This window comes from Herpailurus yagouaroundi, unplaced genomic scaffold (assembly GCF_014898765.1).
Source record: "Herpailurus yagouaroundi ecotype Mexico unplaced genomic scaffold, PumYag 195, whole genome shotgun sequence".
Taxonomy (NCBI): Eukaryota; Metazoa; Chordata; class Mammalia; order Carnivora; family Felidae; genus Herpailurus; species Herpailurus yagouaroundi.
In genome coordinates this window covers 11,479,367-11,503,217 of record NW_024412426.1, presented here as the reverse complement: position 1 = coordinate 11,503,217, position 23,851 = coordinate 11,479,367, and the positions used below count along the sequence as shown (strand labels likewise).

General features: G+C 35.5%; 1 protein-coding gene across 9 annotated transcripts in view; it reads left to right on the top strand.

Moving 5' to 3' along the window:
* EDEM3 (ER degradation enhancing alpha-mannosidase like protein 3) overlaps positions 1-23,851 on the top strand; it is an 80,573-nt gene that overhangs the window by 23,789 nt on the left and 32,933 nt on the right. For all 9 annotated transcript variants that reach the window (XM_040446582.1, XM_040446578.1, XM_040446579.1 and 6 more), the window contains exons 5-13: positions 1,411-1,523; positions 2,491-2,644; positions 8,061-8,195; positions 10,470-10,575; positions 16,952-17,049; positions 18,548-18,673; positions 18,877-18,960; positions 21,076-21,159; positions 21,711-21,835. In XM_040446582.1, the coding sequence (XP_040302516.1) occupies positions 1,411-1,523; positions 2,491-2,644; positions 8,061-8,195; positions 10,470-10,575; positions 16,952-17,049; positions 18,548-18,673; positions 18,877-18,960; positions 21,076-21,159; positions 21,711-21,835 (1,025 nt within the window). The remainder of the gene's footprint in view (positions 1-1,410; positions 1,524-2,490; positions 2,645-8,060; positions 8,196-10,469; positions 10,576-16,951; positions 17,050-18,547; positions 18,674-18,876; positions 18,961-21,075; positions 21,160-21,710; positions 21,836-23,851) is intronic.

Genomic DNA, 23,851 nt, shown 5'->3' with positions numbered 1-23,851 from the left:
GACACCTAGAATTTTATAAGGGGAGGTTGGGGAATGAGGTGGTGGGGGGGTACATGCAGGAGAACAGGCAGAGAGCTTGTGATCATGGGCGGGGGTCCGTAGGTGTTCAACTCATGATCATGGGCAGGGAAGGGGACATGTAGGTTGTGGTCTTCTAGGCATCCCATTGATATCAGGGCTTTTCTGGTCTGGCAGTTGGAATGTTCTGGTCACTGCAAAATGTCTTGTCAGTGACTCTAGAAAGTGCAATAAGAAATAAACACAATGGGTTGTAGTTAGAACTTGAGTTAAGTGGTCTTGTCTATTTATTGTTTTAACTGTTGGCATCAGTAGTTGAGCCTGAGGGCTCACTGACACAGTTTTAATTGAGACTGAAAAAGCAATTATGAAATGCATTGGCCACTTTATGGAGCTCATTGCAAGAATCCATAGAATCCTTAGGATTCTAGATGCTCGTGGTAATGATAACTATAACAGCAATGATATTAAACACTTATTAAGTCAGGCACTCTACTGAAAGTACTTTATATATATTACTTAAGAAATCAGTCCTATGAGAGTAGGTATTTCTTCTTTTTATGGGTAAGGGAACAGGCTCAGAGACAGAAGTCACTTGACTGAGATTATACAGGTAGGGAGTGAAAGAACCAGAGTTCAAATCAGGGCTTGCTCTTGATCACAACATTATACTCCTCCTCAATTAGGGCTCAGGGCATCCATGGATGAAGATGGCAGGTAGTGTTTGGTTTAGGATCAGTCATTCTCTGAATGATGTGTTTGTTCTCTTACAAGAGTAAGCAACCTAGGGGCACCTGGGTGGCTTAGTCAGTTAAGCGTTGGACTCTTGATTTGAGCTCAGGTCATAATCTCATGGGTTGTGAGATCGAGCCCTGCGTGGAGCTCTGTGATGCCTACGGGGAGCCTGTTTGGGATTCCCTCTCCTCTGCCCCCTCCTGCCTGCTTGCATGTATATATGCACACTGTCTCTCAAAAAATAAAGGTAAGAGTAAGCAACCTTTAAAATGATGTTTGGTGAATAGTTGATGTTTGGTAAAAAGTTTTCGAGTTGTTTTGACTTGGAAACCAAGTCAGTGAGATGAGTAGAGCTCGTCTCATGCAGCTCTAGGTCATGGGTTATATATTAAACTGGTTTTGTGATGACTCTTGTAAAGTCTTAATGATATTTTCATGTGTCTAAAAAAGAAGTGTATAAAGATTCCTTATAATGTAGGCATTTAATTTGGGGAGGGGGTTTAGATACCACATTTTTATCATAGGCTTGAGATAAACATTTTGTTTGTGTCACTTTTTAGAGTCTTAAGGTATTAATTTGCTTTTAGTAGCCATTCTAACACTATTTCTCTTTTACTTGGTGAAAAGAACTTTATTTTCATAACTTTCTTCTCCTAGGTATTAAATAAAACTAAAGAATTTGAAGATGCAGTGAGAAAAGTTTTAAGAGATGTTAATTTAGATAATGATGTAGTTGTATCAGTCTTTGAAACAAACATCAGAGTTCTTGGGTAAGTATGTAAGACACTAAAGCTATAACTTTAATAACAGAAAAGCCTAGGGCATACTGTTTATTTCTTGATGATACTAAAGCAAGAAATTTCTTAAGTTTAAAAGATACAAGTTGGGATATTATGAAACACAGAGGCTGTGAGATGGCCTTGCATTGTATCAGACACAGACAGCAGCAGGCTTTGGAAATAGTTGTAGACTCAAAGGTAATCCCTGTATGTTGTTAAAAAAAGGACTAGAGGTTGAACATTTGCATATCAGCTATATCTCATGTTTTTTGCTAGTTTACATAGTTTGCGATCTTTAACCAATACCTCTTCAAGCCAAATGAAATTAAATGTATATTACCTTTCGACTAAACAACTTGAGATGTTCTTAGAACATTTAAAAATACTGAATTATAGGATTTATTAATTCAAGTTTCAATGTTATTAAATTTTTATATTTAATGGTTACTTTTATGCTATTGTAACATGTTTCCTTTTGTCAGATAAAGTGAGTCTTCAATTTAGGAAATATTTCACAGAGTTTATTAATCTATTACATATAATACAGAGTGGGGAGGTTTTTTAATGTTATACTGTAAGAATTACAGATTTCATGATATAATTAAATTTAAAATTTGTTAGAATCAAATGTTAAACTTGTTAAAATAAATTATTTCTAGAATATTCTTTTTTTTTCAGATATTCTTTATTATAAGAAATGTTAAGGTATTAGAGAATGCCAAACACTTTACAGCAGATAGAACATCTAAAATTTTTTTGAACTGGCTGTGGTTTGCCATCAAATGAGTAGCCAGAGTTAGGTAAAAAACAAAACAAAACAAACAACAAAAAAACCGCAAGTTCTCCTATGTAATTTCCTTATGTGTGCTAAACTGTTGATAACTAGATACCACATCTTTTTAGGTGGTAACGTAAAGTATCTGTAAACATGGATAATGTTTCATTTCTGTGATCGTAGGGGTCTGTTGGGCGGACACTCCTTGGCAATCATGCTGAAAGAAAAAGGCGAGTACATGCAGTGGTACAATGATGAACTTCTCCAAATGGCAAAGCAATTGGGTTACAAACTTTTACCAGCTTTCAATACTACCAGTGGCCTTCCTTATCCAAGAGTAAGTAATTCTGAAAAATATGGCAGTCTTTATATCCTTCCTTTGCTGTCTTAAAAAAACGAATTTTTGTGATTGGAGCCATTGTTCTTCATTTGCTTGAGGCTGGAGTAAAATGCTTCATTACTATATGACACATTTATATTGACATTTCAATTAATTTGTGTTTGAGTGGTATGAGAATTTTGATCAGTTTAAGCCTTTTATGTGCCACTGTGTAACAGATTAGATAGATTATGCTGCAGGAGGGAGAAACAGATGCCAGACTAGAATTTGGGTTTGGAGTTACTTGGGGAGAAAACACAGGTGCATCAGCAAGCATGGGTATTGATTCTCCAGAGGAGAGGATATAGAGAGAACACAGGACGGAGGGGAATGAGGAGGGAGTAGAGCATGTTCAGAGACTTGTTAGGAAGAGAACCACACAGTAGCTATGGTATTCTGAAATCTTAGAGCTTTGAAAGGAGGTATTTTAGAAACCAACAGAATTAGATGCAAACAGAGCCTTAAAGGATGTAATATGGGAGAATAAAGAAAAAAGATGGGTTCAAAGTAGGTGAAAATATAGGACCATTCATTTTTAGGTGTCCGTGTTGGTAGTTGAAGAGAGGTGGCAGCAGAGTCACTTGAGGGAGTTTTGTGTTTTTTCCCCCAAGAAGATTTTATATTTATTTATTATTTATTTTAATTTTTTTTTTAAACGTTTATTCAGTTTTGAGAGACAGAGAGAAACAGAGCATGAGCAGGGAAGGGGCAGAAGGAGGGGGACACAGAATCTGAAGCAGGTTCTAGGCTCTGAGCTGTCAGCACAGAGCCCGACACAGGGCTTGAACTCACGAACTGCGAGATCATGACCTGAGTCGAAGTCAGATGCTCAACCAACTGAGCCACCCAGGCACCCCAGAAAATTTTATATTTAAAGCAAAGGGAAAGAAGCCATTGAATATGGAAAGAACTCTCTCTCTCTCCTGATTTATTTCTTTATTAACACTATTGCTCTCTCCCTCTTGTCCAAGTTAGATCCCTCAGCCATTACCAAGCTCTGTTAGTTTTTTCTTTCCTTAATGCTGCTATGCTAGTTGAAGCCAGTATAATTTTGTTCCTATACTGTTATAAATTCCAATCTTACTCTTTTCTCTGGTTTATTCTTTAGAGGCTTAAAAATTAATCTTACTAAAACATAACTTTTATCAAACTACCCTCAGAAGTTTTACTGACTCCCTATTGTACAGAGTATCTTTTAACTTACAGAATGCATTATGGTTTGGCAGTAGGCTTTCTTTCTGACGTTCTCTCAGGACCTCATACCCAATGTAATGAGTGTTCCATTTCAACAGAAGAATCTATTAGTGTCCCCCCAAACACCTAAAGTATGTGTTTTTGTTTTTACATTTCCATGCCTTTAGGCCTACCATCTCTATTACCTGGAGTAACTTTTCTCCCAATACAAATCAAGTAAGACTAACTTTCACCATCAAGAAACCTCTGACCATGATCTAGAGCAGTGCTTTTCAAACTGGAGGTTACAATATATTCCTTTACCCACCAATTTAGTGGACTGTGACCAACACTTTTTTTTTTTTTTAAGTAAAACAGACTAGTTATTCAATCTCTTATTTAAATTTCTAGTTTTTGATATTTTGAATGGCTGTTCTGTGAACGTCTTTATACAGATCATTTTACTTATTTCTTCCATAGGATAAATTACTAGAAGAGGAAATAGTCACAGAAGTAGGGAATGCTTTTTAAGGCTTTGGGTACTTACTGCCTAGTTGTTCTCCAGAAGGGTTCTACTTTTATAGTTACTCTGTGTTTTATAAAAGTATATGTGTCATTGTCCTGTTGCCAAAAATATGAATTATTCTTTGCTAATTTAGTGAGAAAAAATGGAGTCTTGTTTTAATGTGAATTTCTTTGCTTTCTAGTATGGTTAAACTTATTTGTTGATTTTTTTATTTTCTTGGCATATTAAAATTAAAAACAAAGTTATTTTGAATAAGCTAGATGTTTATTTAATTGGATTTACTTTTAGTAAACATTTTTAGTTTTTGTTATAAGTGGAGGTGCTGAATTAAGGGGAATCTAGCATGTCTTCACTTTTGCCGTAACAGGAGAAACAGTCAAGGAATTAAAATAGTAGCTACTGGGGGGCCTGGGGAGCTCAGTCAGTTAAGCAACCGACTTTGGCTCAAGTCGTGATCTCCCGGTTTGGTTCGTGAGTTTAAGCCCCGCGTCGGGCTGTCTGCTCTCAGCACAGAGCCAGCTTTGGATCTGTCTTCGTGAGTTTAAGCCCCGCGTCGGGCTGTCTGCTCTCAGCACAGAGCCAGCTTTGGATCTGTCTTCCTCTCTCTATCTGCCCCTCCCCAACTCGCACACTTGCACTCTCTCTCAAAAATAAATAAACATTTTAAAAAAGTAAAATATAAAACAGTAGCTAAGAGTATTATAGTAAAATAAAGAGAATGTGTTATTTTCTTATACTCTGAAGTATCAAAGTTTTTGATACTTCTTTTTAGAAGTAGACTGCAGACAGAAAATAAGTATCTTCCCATCCTTCCTTAATTCACACTTGTTAAATACTGCTTTTGCTCATGAAAATTTGTACAGTCTCTCTTAGATATGCATGCATAATTGATAGTATGGCATTAATGGTTTTGACTCCAAAATTTGCTGGACAGAAATGCTATAATAGTTAATGGTCATTTATTCCACCCGCGTATAAACCCTAGAGGTAGTCCACGGTATGTGATGCCGTTTCCTCCAACGTAATTAAAAGTACTTTGCCAGTTTTTCATTTAAGACCTCATTTCTGGGGCGCCTGGGTGGCGCAGTCGGTTAAGCGTCCGACTTCAGCCAGGTCATGATCTCGCGGTCCGCGAGTTCGAGCCCCGCGTCGGGCTCTGGGCTGATGGCTCAGAGCCTGGAGCCTGTTTCCGATTCTGTGTCTCCCTCTCTCTCTGCCCCTCCCCCATTCATGCTCTGTCTCTCTCTGTCCCAAAAATAAATAAACGTTGAAAAAAAAAATTAAAAAAAAAAAAAAAAAAAAACTCATTTCTAAGATCAGGTAGATGATTCTATCCATGAAGTACAGGGTTAGTAAGAATTCCATTATGATTCAGTACATATTTTAGGGGTTTAATGGGTGTAGCAAATATATAATATAGATGAATTTAATGTAGGTAATTTAAAATTCTACTTTTTAATAAAAAAATTTCATTTTAAGAACTACTTTGTGACTCTCAGGAACACAGGATCAGGAGGAACCAGTTTCCAAATTCCTTCTAAGTATAAAACCTTTATTATACATTTATCCCTTTTTGTCTTAAGACTTTCAGATAAGGGGCAGTAAGCTCCTTGCTTCTGACTTCTTCATGACTAAATGGATGCTACTACCAGTGCCCTCTCTACACCCATCTTTTGAGATCTAGTCAGGAGTGGAGCTTATCTAGCCTCTAGAGCAAAAGTCAGCAGTAGGATTTCCATTAGCAAAAAAGGCACTCAACGCTTCTTTCTTGTCTTGTAGAAATAGTAGTGCCCCCTGGAGATTTTGCATTTGAAAGTTGTTTAGTAACACTCACCTTCAACATACGAGATTGAAATGATATGATACTATAAATAGCTGTATTAAGAAATAGTCCTTTTATAGCATTTTGTAGAGATCATCTTGGAACAATAAATAAAGATTATAATTCAGTATACAAACATCTTAAATATTTTTAATGTACAGAACTTCAGTGATTCAAATTATCTCCTTTTTTTGTTGTTAAGAGAAAAGATACTAAAAGTGGTATATAAATGTTTCCCCTGTTGTGTTTGCTTTGCCATGACTACTACTCTGGACTTCGCCATTGTTAGCCCTTAGCTACCCCCAATTATGTGATATTTTATTATATATCAATGATATTTCTTCTGATTTTCAGATCTTAGCATTTGTTGTCAGTTCCATTTGTTTGGCACTTACTTGTGACTTTCCATTATTAGTTACCATCTCCATTTATATGTCTGTCTTATTTGCTCTGTCTGGATTTTAAGCTCCCTGAGGACAAGGATCTTTTCAGTTACTTTATGTCTTAACGTAATACCCAGCACGTAGTAGATCACTCTTGGTCAGTTGATTGTAATAATTAGTAGAACTAACCAGAAAATAATTTTCACTGTTGACTCTTACTGCAAATATTTATAAAAATTATTATACTTTAGCATAATTAATGTAAATTAATTTTAAAGTTTATTCTCAATTTTAATTCTGTAGGTAGAGATATAGGTAACATGGAAAGGACAAGGGATGGTTCCCATTCTGGTTCTTGGTTCAGAACTACCTAAAGTCATTTATTCTTTCAGAATTACAAATGATAGAGATAATTATGAATTTGAGTGGAGATAGAGAGATGCTGCTAGGCTAATAGCACATGAAACATGAGGTAAATTTTGCCTTAAGTGGCATTCTGCAAAGTGAGGTAAATGGCCAACATAGCAATCTGCTCTGTGTCTCACCTATGTTTCACTCTTGTTATTTGTTTATTGGTGGTGAGTGGGTATTATCCCTGTCTTCATGCATGGGTATTCCTAGAGTGTTGATTGGATACTGTTAAGGTAATAGGCATACCCAGCAATTGATTTCTGCAGCTAAGTCGAAATACAAATTTATTTGAACTTCTCCTTACGAGTCTGAATAGTAAGTGACCTAGAAACATGATTTTTATTTGTTTTGTTGTTGTTGTTACGCTAAATCTTGGCATATGCTTGCTCTTTTGTTATTTATTTGGACTGTGGAAGACCATGATCAGTCTAGTCAGTTTGGTTCTGGTTCACCCAGTTTTATCACGTAGTATGATGTGGTTGTCTTTGAATTATAAAAAAAAAAAAAAAAAAAACCTCCTTTGGAAAAAATTTTTTGTGTTGTTTGATAGCCCATCAGCAAGGCTATACACTGTGTTTCAGAACTTTTAAAGCCTTTAAACAACATTTTAATCTTTTAAATACACCCCATACCTAATCAGTTTTTTCACTGTGGAGGGCTAATATAGTACTGGTTTTTCACAAATTCTCAATTAAACTGAATTTCTCTTAGGGCTAGTCTAATATCCTATTCTTGTACTAACTGGTTTAAACTGTCCGGAGAATAAAATTGTTTTGGAAGGTATTTTCTCTATGTAATTCTTAAATGGGTACTTAATTTTGGTCTCACTGAGGAAGGACATAAATGAAAACTTACCCCATGGATATATGTATGGTAATATATACTTCACTAGATGTTAAATTGGAAAGTCACAAAGATCATCAGATTAAATTTCAGTGTTTAGGTATTTTATTAATTATTTCCATGATTTGATGAAAAATCTTGATTGAAAAATAATCTCTTATCCAGAAGCCATTATCTCTTGACAGTTGCTAATGATAATCTTCTGATTTTATTTAGATTAATTTAAAGTTTGGTATCAGAAAACCAGAAGCTCGGACAGGAACTGAGACAGATACCTGTACAGCTTGTGCAGGTACCTTGATCCTTGAGTTTGCTGCTTTAAGTCGATTCACAGGAGCAACAATATTTGAGGTTTGCTTTTCATAGTCTTTGATTTCTTGGGTTTTGGACATAACTAACTTTATATCTTTTTTTCATTGGTCAAGTATGAGGATTATCAATTGGAGGAGTACTGTTAGTTTAGGGAACTTTTGTCTGGATTCCATCACATGGTTTTTGTCAAAACCCCAGAAGTCATTGTGAGGTAGCTGTATGTTAAATACAACTTTGCATTTCTGTAAATTTTTAGCTCTATTCTTAGAAGACTTTTAGCTATATTCTATGAATTTGATATCACAAATGTCTTATATGAAAAACTGTCTTTTTGTTTATTCTACTTCTAGATGGTCTATTGCATTTCTGAAAGCTTCACTGAAACACAGTGAACTTTTTACTCTTGTCTTGACAGAGTCATAGCTGTAAGTTTTTTACTCCAAGGTTAATGTTATTTCTTATCTAAAAGACTTAATATTCCCTAAGTAATATGTTGTGGACTAGCTGTGTCTCACACCTTTAATTTTATCTGTATGTTTAAGCATGTCACTATAGTGCAATAGTATCACAAAATACCCTCTTTTTCAAACATATGATTTAGGAAAATTTTTAAAAATTCAGCAGGTGGCACACAGAACAAGGGAATACTTAAAGACATTGGATCTGAGTGTAATTAAAATAAGTCAAGTGGTCTTTGTGTGTATGTGTATGTTTGGTTTAGTGTTTATTTTGTATTTTGCTGACATATTTTCCTTTCATTGAAAAGTATAGTCATTTTTGCATACTGTCTTAATTCAAACTACAAACTCTGAGATATTGATGCATGTATAGGATGGGCAAGTGAGACTTAAAGAGGATAAGATGCACAGCAAATAGGTGAATGAGTGGAATTGGAATTAGAATCCATGTCTTTCTAAATACAAAGTCCATACTCTTTCCACTAGTCGATTTTGTATTTATGAGTAAGTCTCTTGAAAATTATGATTATAATTATACTTTTTTAACTTTTTTAACTTATGATTATACGTTAATTTATTGTAAGAGAAGCAACCTGATGCAGTTGACAGAGCATTGATCTAATATAGGGTTGGCAAACAATAGTCAGGGCCAAATACAGCCACTGCCTGTTTTTGTGAATAAAGTTTTATTGAAACACAGCCATGCTTATTTATTTATTTTTGTCTATGACTCCATTTGTGCTACAGTAATAGAGGTGAGTAATTGTGACAGTGACTGTATAACCCGTAATGCCTAAAATATTTAGTATTTGGCCCTTATCAGAAAAAGTTTGTTGGTGTTGATCTAATAAAGAGATAAGAATTCTCATATTAGTTGTCCTGTAATTCAGGTTTAAACTTTGGATAAATCTTTGATTTCATTGGGCCTGTTTTCTTAGCTGTAAGATAGGAATAAGGAAATATAATCTTTATGAAACTTCTGGCCCTGAAGTTCTAGTGTTTAATTAAAGCCATAATCTGCTTTGTTCTAAAAAATCAGCATAAATAAGTTGAATCAAGGGTTAAGACTATTTTACACTCCTCTTAGATCTACAAAGTGGCAAATTGGTTTAATGATTTTTTTTCTTTTGTAGAAGTACTTCTCCAAAGCTAAATAGAGTCATGCTCTGAAATTAATTTTAACTCTCCTGTAATGTCCTTTGCTTTTATCTTTTATAACATTTTTTCATCCAAAGCCAAGAATTTGATCAGAAATTATTTTAATTTAGTGTCCAATGGGTAAAAATAAATGGAAAAAAATGGTATCATAAGGTTATAAATTTGGTATTGCCAAATGAATACTAGTTAATATATTTAGTCTTCAGTAACAAAGTTTTATGCTATTTAAGAAGTGGGCTCTTGAGATGCCTGTTTGTGTTTCAAAGATGACATATGAACTTTGAAATTCTCTTCTAATTCTCTAAATAAGACTATCTAAGGAGATCTTCACTTTGTATTTAAATGATAGGCATTATTTTAGCAAGTACATTTAATTATGGCAGCAATTAATATAATTTAATAATACATGTGTGAATGTGAACTTGCACTATCAGAGTAGATGAACACGATGGTCTCAAAGTGAGATCACTGCCACTAAATAGCATTTTTAGACCTGTTCTTTTTAACTAGACTTGATTGGCTGAAAGAAAAAAAGCCAAGATTTTACTTGTAAGGAAGTTTCATATAATAAATCTTATCTTAGGAATTTTACTTAATTCTTAAAATATGCTGTGAGCCTTTGATTTTTGTTTCTTTGTCTCCTGTTTTCCAGAGACATATAGTTCTTCAGGTATGCTTTTCTTTTTTTTAATTATAGGAATACGCAAGAAAAGCTCTTGATTTTCTCTGGGAAAAAAGACAGCGAAGTAGTAATTTAGTAGGCGTGACTATAAATATTCATACTGGAGATTGGGTAAGAAAAGGTATGTAAGTCGGGCTTCTTAAGCCTTCATATCCTGAGAATGGTTGGGAAATAAAGGATTTTCATTTGTTAAAATAATCTTTGGGACAGTATAAAGCATAGTTTTTCACCAGATTTTCTAGAATTTTAACTAATTTAACTTGATTTTCTTCTTTGGTGTCAAATAATAGCACACTTACTCTAGATGGGCTTACTGTTTTGTTTCATATTTTATTGGGTATAGCATTATAGATATAGGGTATAGATGAAACACTAGAACTATTCCTTTGAGAACTAGAGGATCAGAATACCTCAGCCATCTCACATTAAGTGGAAATCTGTATTTAATGTTATCACCAGCCCTTATTAAAATGAATTGGATTCGTGAGACAAGTGTTATTTGAACAAACCAAATATAGTGTTATATAAAGAATATGAATGAATCTTTATAAGACACCCCTATAAAACATAGATGAATGGAAACATACTAGAATATTCCTAAGGAGATTATCTTACTTATTATCTATTTAGTATTATAGAAGATTTTTCCAAATTTTGTCTGTAGGGTTCCTGAAACTAATCTGAATTCTGGCTTCAGAATTCTGCAGTTTCTTTTTTTAAACTTACTTGGAGCCCCACATTGGGCATGGAGCCTATTTAAAAACAAAACAAAAAAAGAAAACAGTGTAATCTGCTTGGAACTGAAGTGCAAATTCATCAGAATTAATTTTCAATCATAATTTTTGGTTTATGACACACTCATCATTGGTCCATGCATGGCCCATTTTGCTTAGTCATTTTTAAGAATGTAGTAAGGACCTACAAATGGGCCATCCATTACTTGACAACATGCACTTCTGCGTATGGTCCTTGACTCTCTCTACCTGTGCAATCCCACATCTCTGCCTTCTCCAACTGAAATAGTCATCATTCTTATGACTGATGATTTGCTTTTAATAAAGTTATGTTGCATCTGTATGTATTCTTAAAAAGTACATTTCTTTGTTTTAAACGTTATAAAATCCTATGTCCTGTATACTTTTGAGACTCTTTCACTTAATATGATTTTGCTAAGATTCATGCATATTATTACATGAAGGCATATTTCATTTTATTTTGACTGCTGTCTAATATTTTATTGGATGAATGAACCACAGTCTAAGTATTTAGATAGTTTCCAGGATTTTACTGTTGTGAATAATAGTGCTGTGAATATTTTTTATGTTTCTCCTGTTGTACATGTTTAAGAGTTTTTCTTGGCTATATATGTAGGAGTGGAAGTTTTAGATCATAGGATAAATTAATGTTCAGCTTTAGGAGATAATGTCAAAATTGTTTTCAACATCATTTTCCAAAGTCATTTCACCACTTTATACTTCCATCAGCAACATATAAGAGATCCCACAAATTAACATCCTCTCCGTTGAGTATTGTCAGACTCAAAAACGATTTTGCAATAAAATGGGTATAAAATGATTTCCCATTGTGGTTTCATTTGTATTTCTTAGAAATTAATACTATTTCTTTGACCATTGATGATGTTTAACACCTCTTCGTATTTAGTGGTCATATAGGTTTCCCTTTTTTTTTTTTTTAATATTGATGTTTTTGTATTTTGTCCATTTTCTACTCAGTTGTGCTTTTAAAAAATATTATTGAGGGGCACCTGGGTGGCTCAGTTGGTTAAGCATCCAACTCTTGATTTCGGCTCAGGTCATGATCTCGCGGTTTGTGGGATTGAGCCCAGAGTTGGGTGCTGCTCTGAGAGTGTGGAGCTTGCTTGGGTTTCTCTCTCTCTCCAAACAAATAAACTTAAAATAAACCTCACTTTATAAAAAAAAATAGTGTTGATACCTATGTGATACTTACGATCTATGTCATAACTATCCTTTGAAATTTATTGACATTTTCTTTTTGGCCTGGAACATAGCCAGTTTTTGTGAACATTTTGCTTAAAAAAGTGTGTATTTTCTACTTGTTGTATGTAGATATCTATATATATCAATTTGCTTAATTTGTTCAGATCTTTGCTGATTTTGTTTGCTTAAACTCTGAAGAATTAAGAAAGGTGGATAACGTTTCTGACAAAGATAATGGACTAATATCTGCCTATAGTTCTATTGGTGCACTGGTCTATTTTATTGGGTGCATACATTTAAAATTGCTCTCTTCTTGGTTGAACCTTCCATCATTATGCAGTGATCATCTCTAATAATGCTTTTTGTCTTTTAGTCTGTTTAATCTGATAGCAGTACAGCTCCATCAGCTTTATATTGTTTAATTGCCTGATGAGTGTTTTTTCTGTCCTTTTACTTTGAGTCTTTGCAGGTGCTCATGCTATAACTCTTATAAAATGTATAGGTTTGTAAAAGCCAATTTGTCTTATCTTTTAATTGGTGATTTCAGTCCATTCACATTTACTTCTATTTTTAATATATTTGGGCTTATACTATCTTAATTGTAATTTCAATGTGTTCCACTTTAATCAGTGTGTTTTCTCTTTATCTTTTTGTTATTAAATGAAACTTATATTTACCTTCTAGTAAGACATGGACTTTAGCATGTTCTCCTGTCTCTGTCTCCACTCGTCCCACCCCCCATTTCCCATTATATTGATATTACGTAGTTGGTTCTTATTCACTCTGAATGTGTTCTTTTTTCTTTTGGTCTTAGTGCTACCCTCCTTTTCCTTTAAAGGTAACAGACCGTCAAGGTATTTGCTCACTTGTACTTTGTATATTGCTCGCAACATCTGTTAGATTTGCCTCTCTTCTTATTTAAGTAATTATTCCTGCTTTCAGTAGCTTTAATAGCTACTGAGGCCTTTAATGCCTGACAGTCATTTTATTATGCTTTCGTATTTGAGTGAAGGTTTGGCTGTATATAATTTTCTGTTTAAGTTCTTTTCCTTCAAGTGTTTAAAAATACAACTCTGTTGTCTTCTTACATCCTGCTAAAAAATCTGATATTATTCTGATTTTTATGCCCTTGTGTGTGTGATCTACTCTTTCTTTCTCGAAGATTAAGAATATTGAATGCAAAGAGGGGTGCCTGGGTGGCTCAGTCTGTTAAGCGTCCGACTTTGGCTCAGGTCATGATCTCACACTTCGTGGGTTGGATCCCTGTGTCGGGCTCTGTGCTGACAGCTCAGAGCCTGGAACCTGCTTTAGATTCTGTGTCTCCCTCTCTCTGCCCCTCCCCCACTTGTGTTCTCTCTCTCTCTCTCTCTCTCTCTCTCTCTCTCTCAAAAATAAATAAACATTAAAAATTAAAAAAACAATAAAATATTGAATGTAAAGAAAATTTTCTGAAAATTTCACTATAGTTTTAGATGTAAAATATTCTTTAGCTCTCCTTTTGGTATTCTATGGGTCCTTTCTACTTAAAATCTTTTTTTTTTTTTAATTTTTTTTTTTTTCAACGTTTATTTATTTTTTGGGACAGAGAGAGACAGAGCATGAATGGGGGAGGGGCAGAGAGAGAGGGAGACACAGAATCAGAAACAGGCTCCAGGCTCTGAGCCATCAGCCCAGAGCCTGACGCGGGGCTCAAACTCATGGACCGTGAGATCGTGACCTGGCTGAAGTCGGACGCTTAACCGACTGCGCCACCCAGGCGCCCCTGTTTTTTTTTTTTTTTTTTAAGTTTATTTATTTGGGAGAGGGGCAGAGAGAGAATCCCAAGCAGGCTACCTACTGTCAGCACAGAGTTTGACATGGGGCTCAATCCCACAACCGTGAAATCATGACCTAAGCCAAAATCAAGAGTCATACGCTTAGCCAACTGAGCCACCCAGGCACCCCTAAAATCTTTTATGTTTTTAATTGCCGAAAACTGGTCTTATTTTTTATTTTTTTCATCTTATTTTTGGATGTTCTTTTCATTTTTATTTGTCTTTTTGCAATTCCTATTATCTTAATCACTTCTATTTCTATCCTCTGTATGTCTTAGCCTTTGTGTGTGTGTATATATATATATATATATATGTATATATATTTGTATATATATATATGTATATATATTTGTGTGTATATATATATATATTTCCCCCCCCCCCCGCCTTTTCTTTCTTCTGGAAGATTGCTTCTAGTCTTCAGTTGGCTCATCTGTTCCTCAGCTGCATCTTTTCTGCTGTATATCCCATCTATTATGTTACTTTAACTGTGTATTTTTATTCCATATGTTTCTGCCCGATTAAAGATTTTTTTCTTGTTGGGGCACCTGGCTGATTTCAGTCAATACAGCATGTGACTCTTGATCTCAGGGTTGTGAGTTCAAGCTCCAAGTTGGGTGGAGAACTTACTTAAAAATTTTTTTTTCCTTATTTTTTACTGCTAATATCTTTCCTATCTCTTTAGTATGTTTGTTAGGCTAAATTTTTAAAAAAATTTTAAAGTTTATTTATTTATTTTGAGAGAAAGACAGCACAAGCAGGGAAGAAGCAGAGAGAAGGAGAGATAGAATCCCAAACAGGCTCCACACCATCAGTGCAGAGCCCCATGCCGGCCTTGAACTCACAAACTGTGAGATCATGACCCAAGCAAATCAAGAGTTGGATGCATAACTGAATGTGCCACCCAGGTGCCCCTATTTGGCTAATTTTAAAATTAAATAATTTTTTTTTTTTTAATTTTTTTTTTTTTTCAACATTTATTTATTTTTGGGACAGAGAGAGATAGAGCATGAACGGGGGAGGGGCAGAGAGAGAGGGAGACACAGAATCGGAAACAGGCTCCAGGCTCCGAGCCATCAGCCCAGAGCCTGACGCGGGGCTCGAACTCACAGACCGCGAGATCGTGACCTGGCTGAAGTCGGACGCTTAACCGACTGCGCCACCCAGGCGCCCCTAAAATTAAATAATTTAAAATGGGTGTTCCTGTTCTATTTCTTGTTCTGATAAGTTCTTATTCTAGTACATTCTTTTTATTTTTAGAAAGTCATGCTTCTTAAATGTTTTTGGCCTACAAGTTCATGTTCTTTGTCACCTACTCTGTGGAAAGATCAGATTCCAATCCCTGTCATCCTCAGTGATCTTAGGGATGAATTCTAAGAAATTTTTTTTAAAAACACTGATGCTTAGATTCCTAGAGATTCTGATTCAGTTGACGTTGAGTGTTCCCTGGGTATAGGGATTTGTAAGATTGTAATTATAATTTAGATTGTAATTCACTAGCCTCAGTTGTGGGGAAAAGTAGGGGAAAGAATGTCTAAAATTAGTCTGCCACTCTTTTGTTCAGTTCCTTACGCAGGGCTTCTATGATGCCCAGATTTTACCCTGAGGATACCTGGAACATAGACTGAGTTGTAGCAAGGATAGGAGGAGACATTGTGTCTTATGACAGTGGTGGGACAGAAGCATCTGCAAAGCTCTAGCAGTTTCCCACCTGATTGATTTTCTTAGCCATGTCTGGCCGCCTTCTGTTCCTGGCCAAGGCCACCCTCTCCCCCACCTTCCCTGCTCCTGCCGCGAGGTTTCTTACAGGTTTTTATTTTCTTTATTTGGTCCATTTTAATGATGATCTTGGAGGAAGAGGCCACTAGTCACACTAGGTGCAGCGATTAGAATTGTCACCTCTAGTGGGGTGCCTGTCTGGCTTAGTAGAGCATGCAACTCTTGATCTCGGGGTTGTAGGTTCCAGCCCCATGCTGGGTGTAGAGATTACTTTAAAATCTTAAAAAGGGGGGGAAAAAAGAATTGATACCTCTAAACAGCTGCAGTCTTGATTTCATATCTACTCTAACTCTACAGATTGATGTCTTACTGATTAAGGGTATAATTTTTTTAAAAAAAAATTGCACAGTGGTCCTCTCTAGTATTTCCTCTTTGGAGTTCCTCACTGAGAAAATGAGCTTTGAAAAACTTCTTAAAACTAGTATCTCCTTTTTTTTTTTTTTTTTTTTTTTTTTTTAGTTTTTTTAACGTTTCTATTCATTTTTGAGAGACAGAGAGAGACAGAGTGTGAGCAGGGATGGGGCAGAGAGAGAGAGACAGAAAATCTGAAGCAGGCTCCAGGCTCTGAGCTGTCACACAGAGCTCGACATGGGGCTTGAACTCATGAAGTGTGAGATCATGACCTGAGCCGAAGTCGGACACTTAACCCACTGAGCCACCCAGGCACCTCTCCTGCTTTTAAATAAGGTTTATGTAACCAGTTTTGCAAAGTAAGAGTCTTTTTTTTTTTTTTTTTTTGTAAACATACAAACATCAGCAAGGAATTGTCGGTTATTCAAATAGTAGGGTTAATATTTCTGTAAATGTTGAATTTTTACTGTAAACACAATTTCATGTTTAGACCAGTGTTTCATTCTTAGTGTACTAATATCCTCACTTGTACTCTGTAAAGAGTTTTTAAGACTTTTTAAATAAAGAATTGTGTTTATGTGTATTTTTTCCATAGATAGTGGAGTTGGAGCAGGGATTGATTCATATTATGAATATCTATTGAAAGCCTATGTCTTACTTGGAGATGACAGTTTTCTGGAAAGATTTAATACAGTAAGTTGATCCAATTTTATATTAATTTTAGAGCCAATTTTATTTGCCAGATTTTGATAGAAGCTCAATTATCTGAGTGGCAGTCGGAGAAATAATTTGTTTTTAAACGTGTGTGTGTGTGTGTGTGTGTGTGTGTGTGTGTGTGTGTGTGTGTGTGTTTGTCAGTATTCCCTGATGATGTTGGGCAGGGATAGGACAAAACTATATAAATTCCAAAAATTAGTTTACAAAGTTTTTCATTGTAAACTAATTTCAATTTCATTTTCATTACAAAAGTTTTCATTTTCATCTCTTATCAGAAGTTTTTAAGATCTGCCAGTAAGTAATAAAATGGGTAGATTTGAGTTTTACCTAATCTTCTACGCATGAAGAGAATTTGTTGGAATAAATTACTAGTTATTTTTTTCCTGTGGATTCCAATTCTTTGTGAAAACTTGGAAGTTTGACCTACTCCTTGATCACATCAAGCATACAGGGCTTTGGATACCTAGGAGAAACTAGTGAGTGTTCATTTCAAAAGCAGGTCTGTAAGTCTTAAGTCTGGGTCAGAATTACAGGCATAGTTTTAAGAGAGAAGGGTAAGGATTACTAAACCTGATTGGATTGCCTTTGTAATTGAAGCAAAATGAAATCAGTACAGCAAACTCATCAGCTGTATCACTATGGGTTTTTTTGAAATTATTTATAATTTGTTTGTGCACCCATTAATTCACCCACATTACTGTGAGACAATACAGTGTAGTGACTGAAGTATGGGAGTTGCTCTACCTGAGTTTAAATCCTGGTTGTACCACTGGTTTTGTGACTTTGGGCAAGTAACTTTACACTGTTTGTCTCTGTTCCTTATCCATAAAATGGAAATAGTAGTACCATTCATGGAGATATTGGAAGGATTAAATGAGCTAGGGCATATGAAGTGTTACAGCCGTGTCTCAGCATCTAGCCAGATACTCAGTAATGGTCATTAAATAATATACAAGTTAGGAAAAACCAATAAGAGACCCAATAATAAGTTATTGATTGAATACTTTAAAAAACAGTATCATATATTGTTTATTAGATTACTACAAGATTTTCTTGAGGTGAACAAGAACAGATTATTTTTGTTGGCTCATTACCATTCATTGACTAACAGCTCAACCTGTTGTCAAAGCTGAGAAGTATCTAAGGGAGGAAGATAAAAGAAGGGGAAAAAGAGTTTTTAAGAACATAAAAGACATCCCATCAGGGATGGGATGTTCAGATCTGTTCCCCTCTGAAGATCTTATATTAACTATAGTCTTTAATATTCTGTATCAGAATTAACACAGGGGAGTATATATATTTTAGAAAGATTCCCATACAGAATAACTTAAATATTTACATAATTACTTAAGTAAATTTATTTATATATAAATTCAGCTTTACTTTCTTCACAGCGTGATTTAACAAAATGCTGTTTTTAGAGTAGTACATCTTTTTTCATCTGCTTTCATGAACACATATTGTGATCTTCTAGCATTACGATGCCATAATGAGATACATTAGCCAGCCACCTCTTCTACTTGATGTGCATATCCACAAGCCAATGCTCAATGCTCGGACTTGGATGGATGCTTTGCTCGCCTTTTTTCCAGGTTTGCAGGTAAAAAAACCCCAAAACAAAACACTACTTTCTTAATATTAACGTAGAATGACGAAGTACATTTGTGACCTCTAAAATGGAATTACCAAAATGGAGTCACATTTTAAAATGTATTAATGTGCATTTTTCTAGGTATATAATGACTCTAGATAAAATCAATTCCTATTTTATTAGGTAATTTTGTTGTTATTGTTGACTTCTAGGTCTTAAAGGGGGATATTAGACCTGCCATTGAAACTCATGAAATGTTGTATCAGGTGATTAAAAAACACAATTTCCTACCAGAGGTAAGCAAATAATCTTTGGAATTCTAATTTATATATACTCTAACTTGCTAATTTAATAATGTACCAAGTGTCATCTTCAGGGTTGGTTTATTCTCTTTTTCTGTTTTTTCCCAGTTAAATAGTATATCCATTTATTTTTGGTTTATAAACTATTATATATGTTTTTCCTTTTTCTCATATACCAAAAGAACTCAAGTTTAAGGTAATGCTGGACTTTTGTGTAAAAAAACCCAAAAACCCAATTTAGTATTTTTCAGCCTTTCTGATCCATGCCATTAGATATGCATTGTCTATTTCTAACTTTCACATATATCCATCAGCTAGAGAGACTTTTTTTTACTCTTTATTTTCTAAAGCTTATTTTATGAAAATGATAGACATTGAACATACTCTTGCCGATCACATAGACTGCCTTGTTTATATATATTAGTAATATGATTTCTAGCTTGATATGGCAAGATTTTAATAGCACACATTTTGGCTTTCCAGAAATGTACCATTAAAAATTTAAAAAAAAAAATTTTTTTTTAACGTCTATTTATTTTTGAGACAGAGAGAGACAGAGCATGAACAGGGGAGGAGCAGAGAGAGAGGGAGACACAGAATCTGAAACAGGCTCCAGGCTCTGAGCTGTCAGCACAGAGCCCGACGTGGGGCTTGAACTCACGGACCGTGAGATCATGACCTGAGCTGAAGTCGGATGCTTAACCGACCAAGCCACCCAGGCGCCCCTCATTAAAAATTTTCAAACTCATGTGTGACCTTGTTCTGTCGCTGCTTACTCCCTACACTGTGGGATATCTGAGCATTCCTAAAGTGTTTGTTTTAGAAAGTATAGTTATATTAGCCTTCAAGTAAGTAGGACTGTGCATTGTAGAAAATTTGTTGGGGTGCCTGGGTGGCGCAGTCGGTTGAGCGTCCGACTTCAGCCAGGTCACGATCTCGCCGTCCGTGAGTTCGAGCCCCGCGTCGGGCTCTGGGCTGATGGCTCCGAGCCTGGAGCCTGTTTCCGATTCTGTGTCTCCCTCTCTCTCTGCCCCTCCCCCGTTCATGCTCTGTCTCTCTCTGTCCCAAAAATAAATAAACGTTGAAAAAAAAAAATTAGAAAAAAAAAGAAAATTTGCATTCACTCTGAATCAACTGACATTTCAACTAAATATGTCTTACCGCAGATGAAGTTTTATTTGGTTCCCACAAAGGTTTTGGTCTTGGGGGCTGGAGTGGCTCAGTTGGTTAAGCATCCCACTCTTGATTTCAGCTCAAGTCATGATCTCATGGTTTTCAGATCGAGCCCCACATTGGGCTCTGCACTGAGCATGGAGCCTTCTTGGGATTCTCTTACCCCTCTTTCTCTGCCTCCCCCCTTTTAAAAATAACTTTTAAAAAAACTAAAAAAGTTTTAGTTTTATTTTAATCTTTTTTTTTAACACTTGATTTTCTTTTTTGAGAGACAGAAACAGAGTGTAAGCAGAGGAGGGGCAGAGAGAGACAGGGAGACACAGAATCCAAAGGCTCCAGGCTCTTTGCTGTCAGCACAGAGCCTGATGCAGGGCTTGAACACACGAATGTGAGATCATGATCTGAGCCAAAGTTGGATGCTCAACTGATGGAGCCATCCAAGCGCCCCTTAATCTTTTTTTTTAACCAGTTGGCTCTGTTAGTGAATAATTTCAAGTGAGACTAGTGTAGTTTTTAACTAATGCTCTGTCTCACTCTGCAGAGGATTTGAGGTTACAAAAGAAAGTGTATGCTAAAATGCCAACATAGAAATACAAGAACTAGGGACTTCAGAGGGGAAAATGGAGATAAGGAAAAAGAAAACACAAAGGCCCATGTAGTGGCATTATTGAGTTTCATAGTTTTCTCTAAGCTTCCTAATAGCCAGAATGATCATTTACAAAAATAATTACATTTAATTGGTAAAAATAGTACCTTACCAAAAATGAATTGGGATTTTAAGCGATGAAAATTTTCATTTTGTAGATGAAAGTTATCAATATTTTAATTATTTTTAAATTATTTGTGGTCTAATTCATGTGCTATTATATACTCTGGAGTCACTTGTTTATTTTTTAACTCACATTACTGTACCTATTTATATGTTGTTTTGTCCAGGCATTTACGACAGATTTCAGGGTACATTGGGCTCAACATCCTTTAAGACCAGAATTTGCAGAAAGTACCTACTTCTTGTACAAAGTAAGCTATTTTACCTCTTTTTTTTTTTTTTTTTTTTTTGCTGTTTAACACCCATTTTGTGTTGGATATCTCACTATCTTATAATAGTAATTGGGTGTTCAGACTGCTTGTTTAATGTTACAGTGATTGGATATGTTACAGTTTTAATTCATCTAGTCCATAGTTACTGAAAGATGTAAGAATTGACATCTAAGTTTTTTGTCTTTTCAAAATACTTGTATAAACATTTCTATATAGAGTTTTATATTTGAAAGCTGCTTTCTAAAGCATGTCTCTTACCTTTCTTTAATCAGGCCACCTTTCTGGGCATTAAAAATTTTATCTAAGGGTTGAGATATATAGTTGGACAGCTTTCCAGTTGTGTGTTTAAGAAATTCCATAAAGCAGATCCATGGCTTATTTTCAGAGCTAAGTTCTATGTAACCTGTGTTCCAGTGCCTGATACAATGCCTAAGCACCTAGTAGGTACTCAATAAATATCTGATAAATGAGTGGGTGTATGGTAATATATAAGCTATATATATGTATACATATATTCTCCTTTTTAATAGGCTACAGGAGATCCTTACTACCTTGAAGTAGGGAAAACACTTATTGAAAATTTAAATAAATATGCTAGAGTGCCTTGCGGATTTGCTGCCATGAAGGATGTTCGTACTGGAAGTCATGAGGACAGGTAAAACAATTCCTAACATCCCCTTTCCTCAGGGTAATTTATAGCAACACAAAATAGGACTCTTAGGTAGAATTCAGATAAGCTTTACAAAGGGTATTTGAAGATGCAAAACTTAGTTCGTCGTGTTTAATTTCTAAACTCTCTTGAATAGGCTGATTTAAAATTGTTTGAAAAGTTTGTATTTTTATCATAGTGCCTGGCATATAGTAGGTGCTCAAATGATTTTTACACAGATGAACAAATGATTATTAAATATCAGAACCTTAGTATTAGGAATGGGGTGTTCTGTGTAAATTTCTGACACTTTACATAATATAAAAACTGTTACCAGGATGATGAATGATCTGAATTATGATATATGTCAAGAATTCCTCAAAGAATTAATGTAATTCTTATTCTGTTGCCGGTTTGGAGGCTAGGGAAGACCACTGGCAGTTTCTGTTTCATTGGTTACTGATAGATGTAGATGGCATGAAATAAGCTATAAAAAGCATACTTTGGTTACTGTGATAGTCACTAACATTCCAGTTATTTTAACTGTCCAGAACATAACAACACATTTCTAATGAACACTAAAGTTTATTTATTTGGTTAGCAAATGTTCATTCCATAGGCATTTATAAGGTGTCTTATATGCCAGAGTTATACTAGTTTTTGAGGATTAAAGATAGGAAGACATGTCTTTTCCATCTTTGAATCACTGAGAATGGATGGGTAAATAAATTTTAAAACATTGTGTAAGTGCTGGGAAACTTATTAAAGGGACATGAAATGCAAATTGGGATGTGACGGTCACTGGAAGACCACTGGAGGTTCTTGTATCTTGAAGGATGAACAAGGGTTAGGAAGAAGTACTAAAAGGACTTTGAGGCAGAGGGACTAGAGGCAGGTGAGACACAGCACTCGTCATCTACTCAGAGTTATCCCTTAGTCCTTCACTCCGAATATTTAGATAATAATTAATGAAGCTTGGGACCTACTTCCCTGATCATAGCTGATGAAAACTGGTTAGGTTTTTAGAAACTGGCATGCAGATACCAGCAAGAAATGAAAGCAAATAGGCTGTGTATTTTTTTTAACATTTATTCACTGCTTCCCACCTTCTGGGTGCTCTTTTTTTTTTTTTTTTTTTGAGAGAGAGAGTGAGAGATGGTATGCAAGCACAGCGGGGGTGTGGAGAGGGAGCAAGAATCCCAGGCAGGCTCCTCACTGAGCATGGAGCCCCAGTGCAGGACTCGATCTCACAACCGTGAGATCATGACCTGAGCTGATATCAAGAGTTGGATGCTTAACCAACTGAGCCACCCAGGCACCCGGACACTCTTCTGATTAAGCACTTTCTGTGTTTAACTCATTTGATCTTGAACTCTCTGAAGTGTAATTTCTACTATAATCTTCATTTTATAGATGAAGAAGCTGAGGCACAGAGAAATTGGGGAACTTACCTAAGGTCACACATTAGTAAAGTTAAGTCCAGATTCCCATCAACACTTGAACTCTAAGAACACGAAGCTCTTGAACACCATGCTATTCTGGCAGTTCATTCAAGGAACAATAATTAAATACCTTCTTTATGCCAAGCACCACACTTAGGTGTGGGGATGGAAGAAGAAATTAGAATCAATTCCTGCCCTCCCATGACTTAACAGTTAGTGGAGAAGATAGGTGTATAAAGACATAATTGCAACTATGTGATTTGTGCTATGGTGGCAAAAAGGGGTAACAGGTTGAAGAATTACAGAGGAAGACATGATTTATCCTGTTTAGAGAGTTCTAGTTTTCTAAATTTAACATTCTTCTTTTTCTCCCCAGTGAATATTCCTTACATGACGTTGTTTCTAGACCTTTTACCACTGCCTTTGCCCTAATCTGATTTCATATTCCAAAATATAGAGTATCTCTTAAAATAACAAGTCCAGAATTAATCACACTTAAGGTGTGCCTGGCAAAAACATCACTGTTAAGAACAGTTGTAAGGTTGCTAATTTTCTGAGGGGCTGATGGGTTTACACCCTC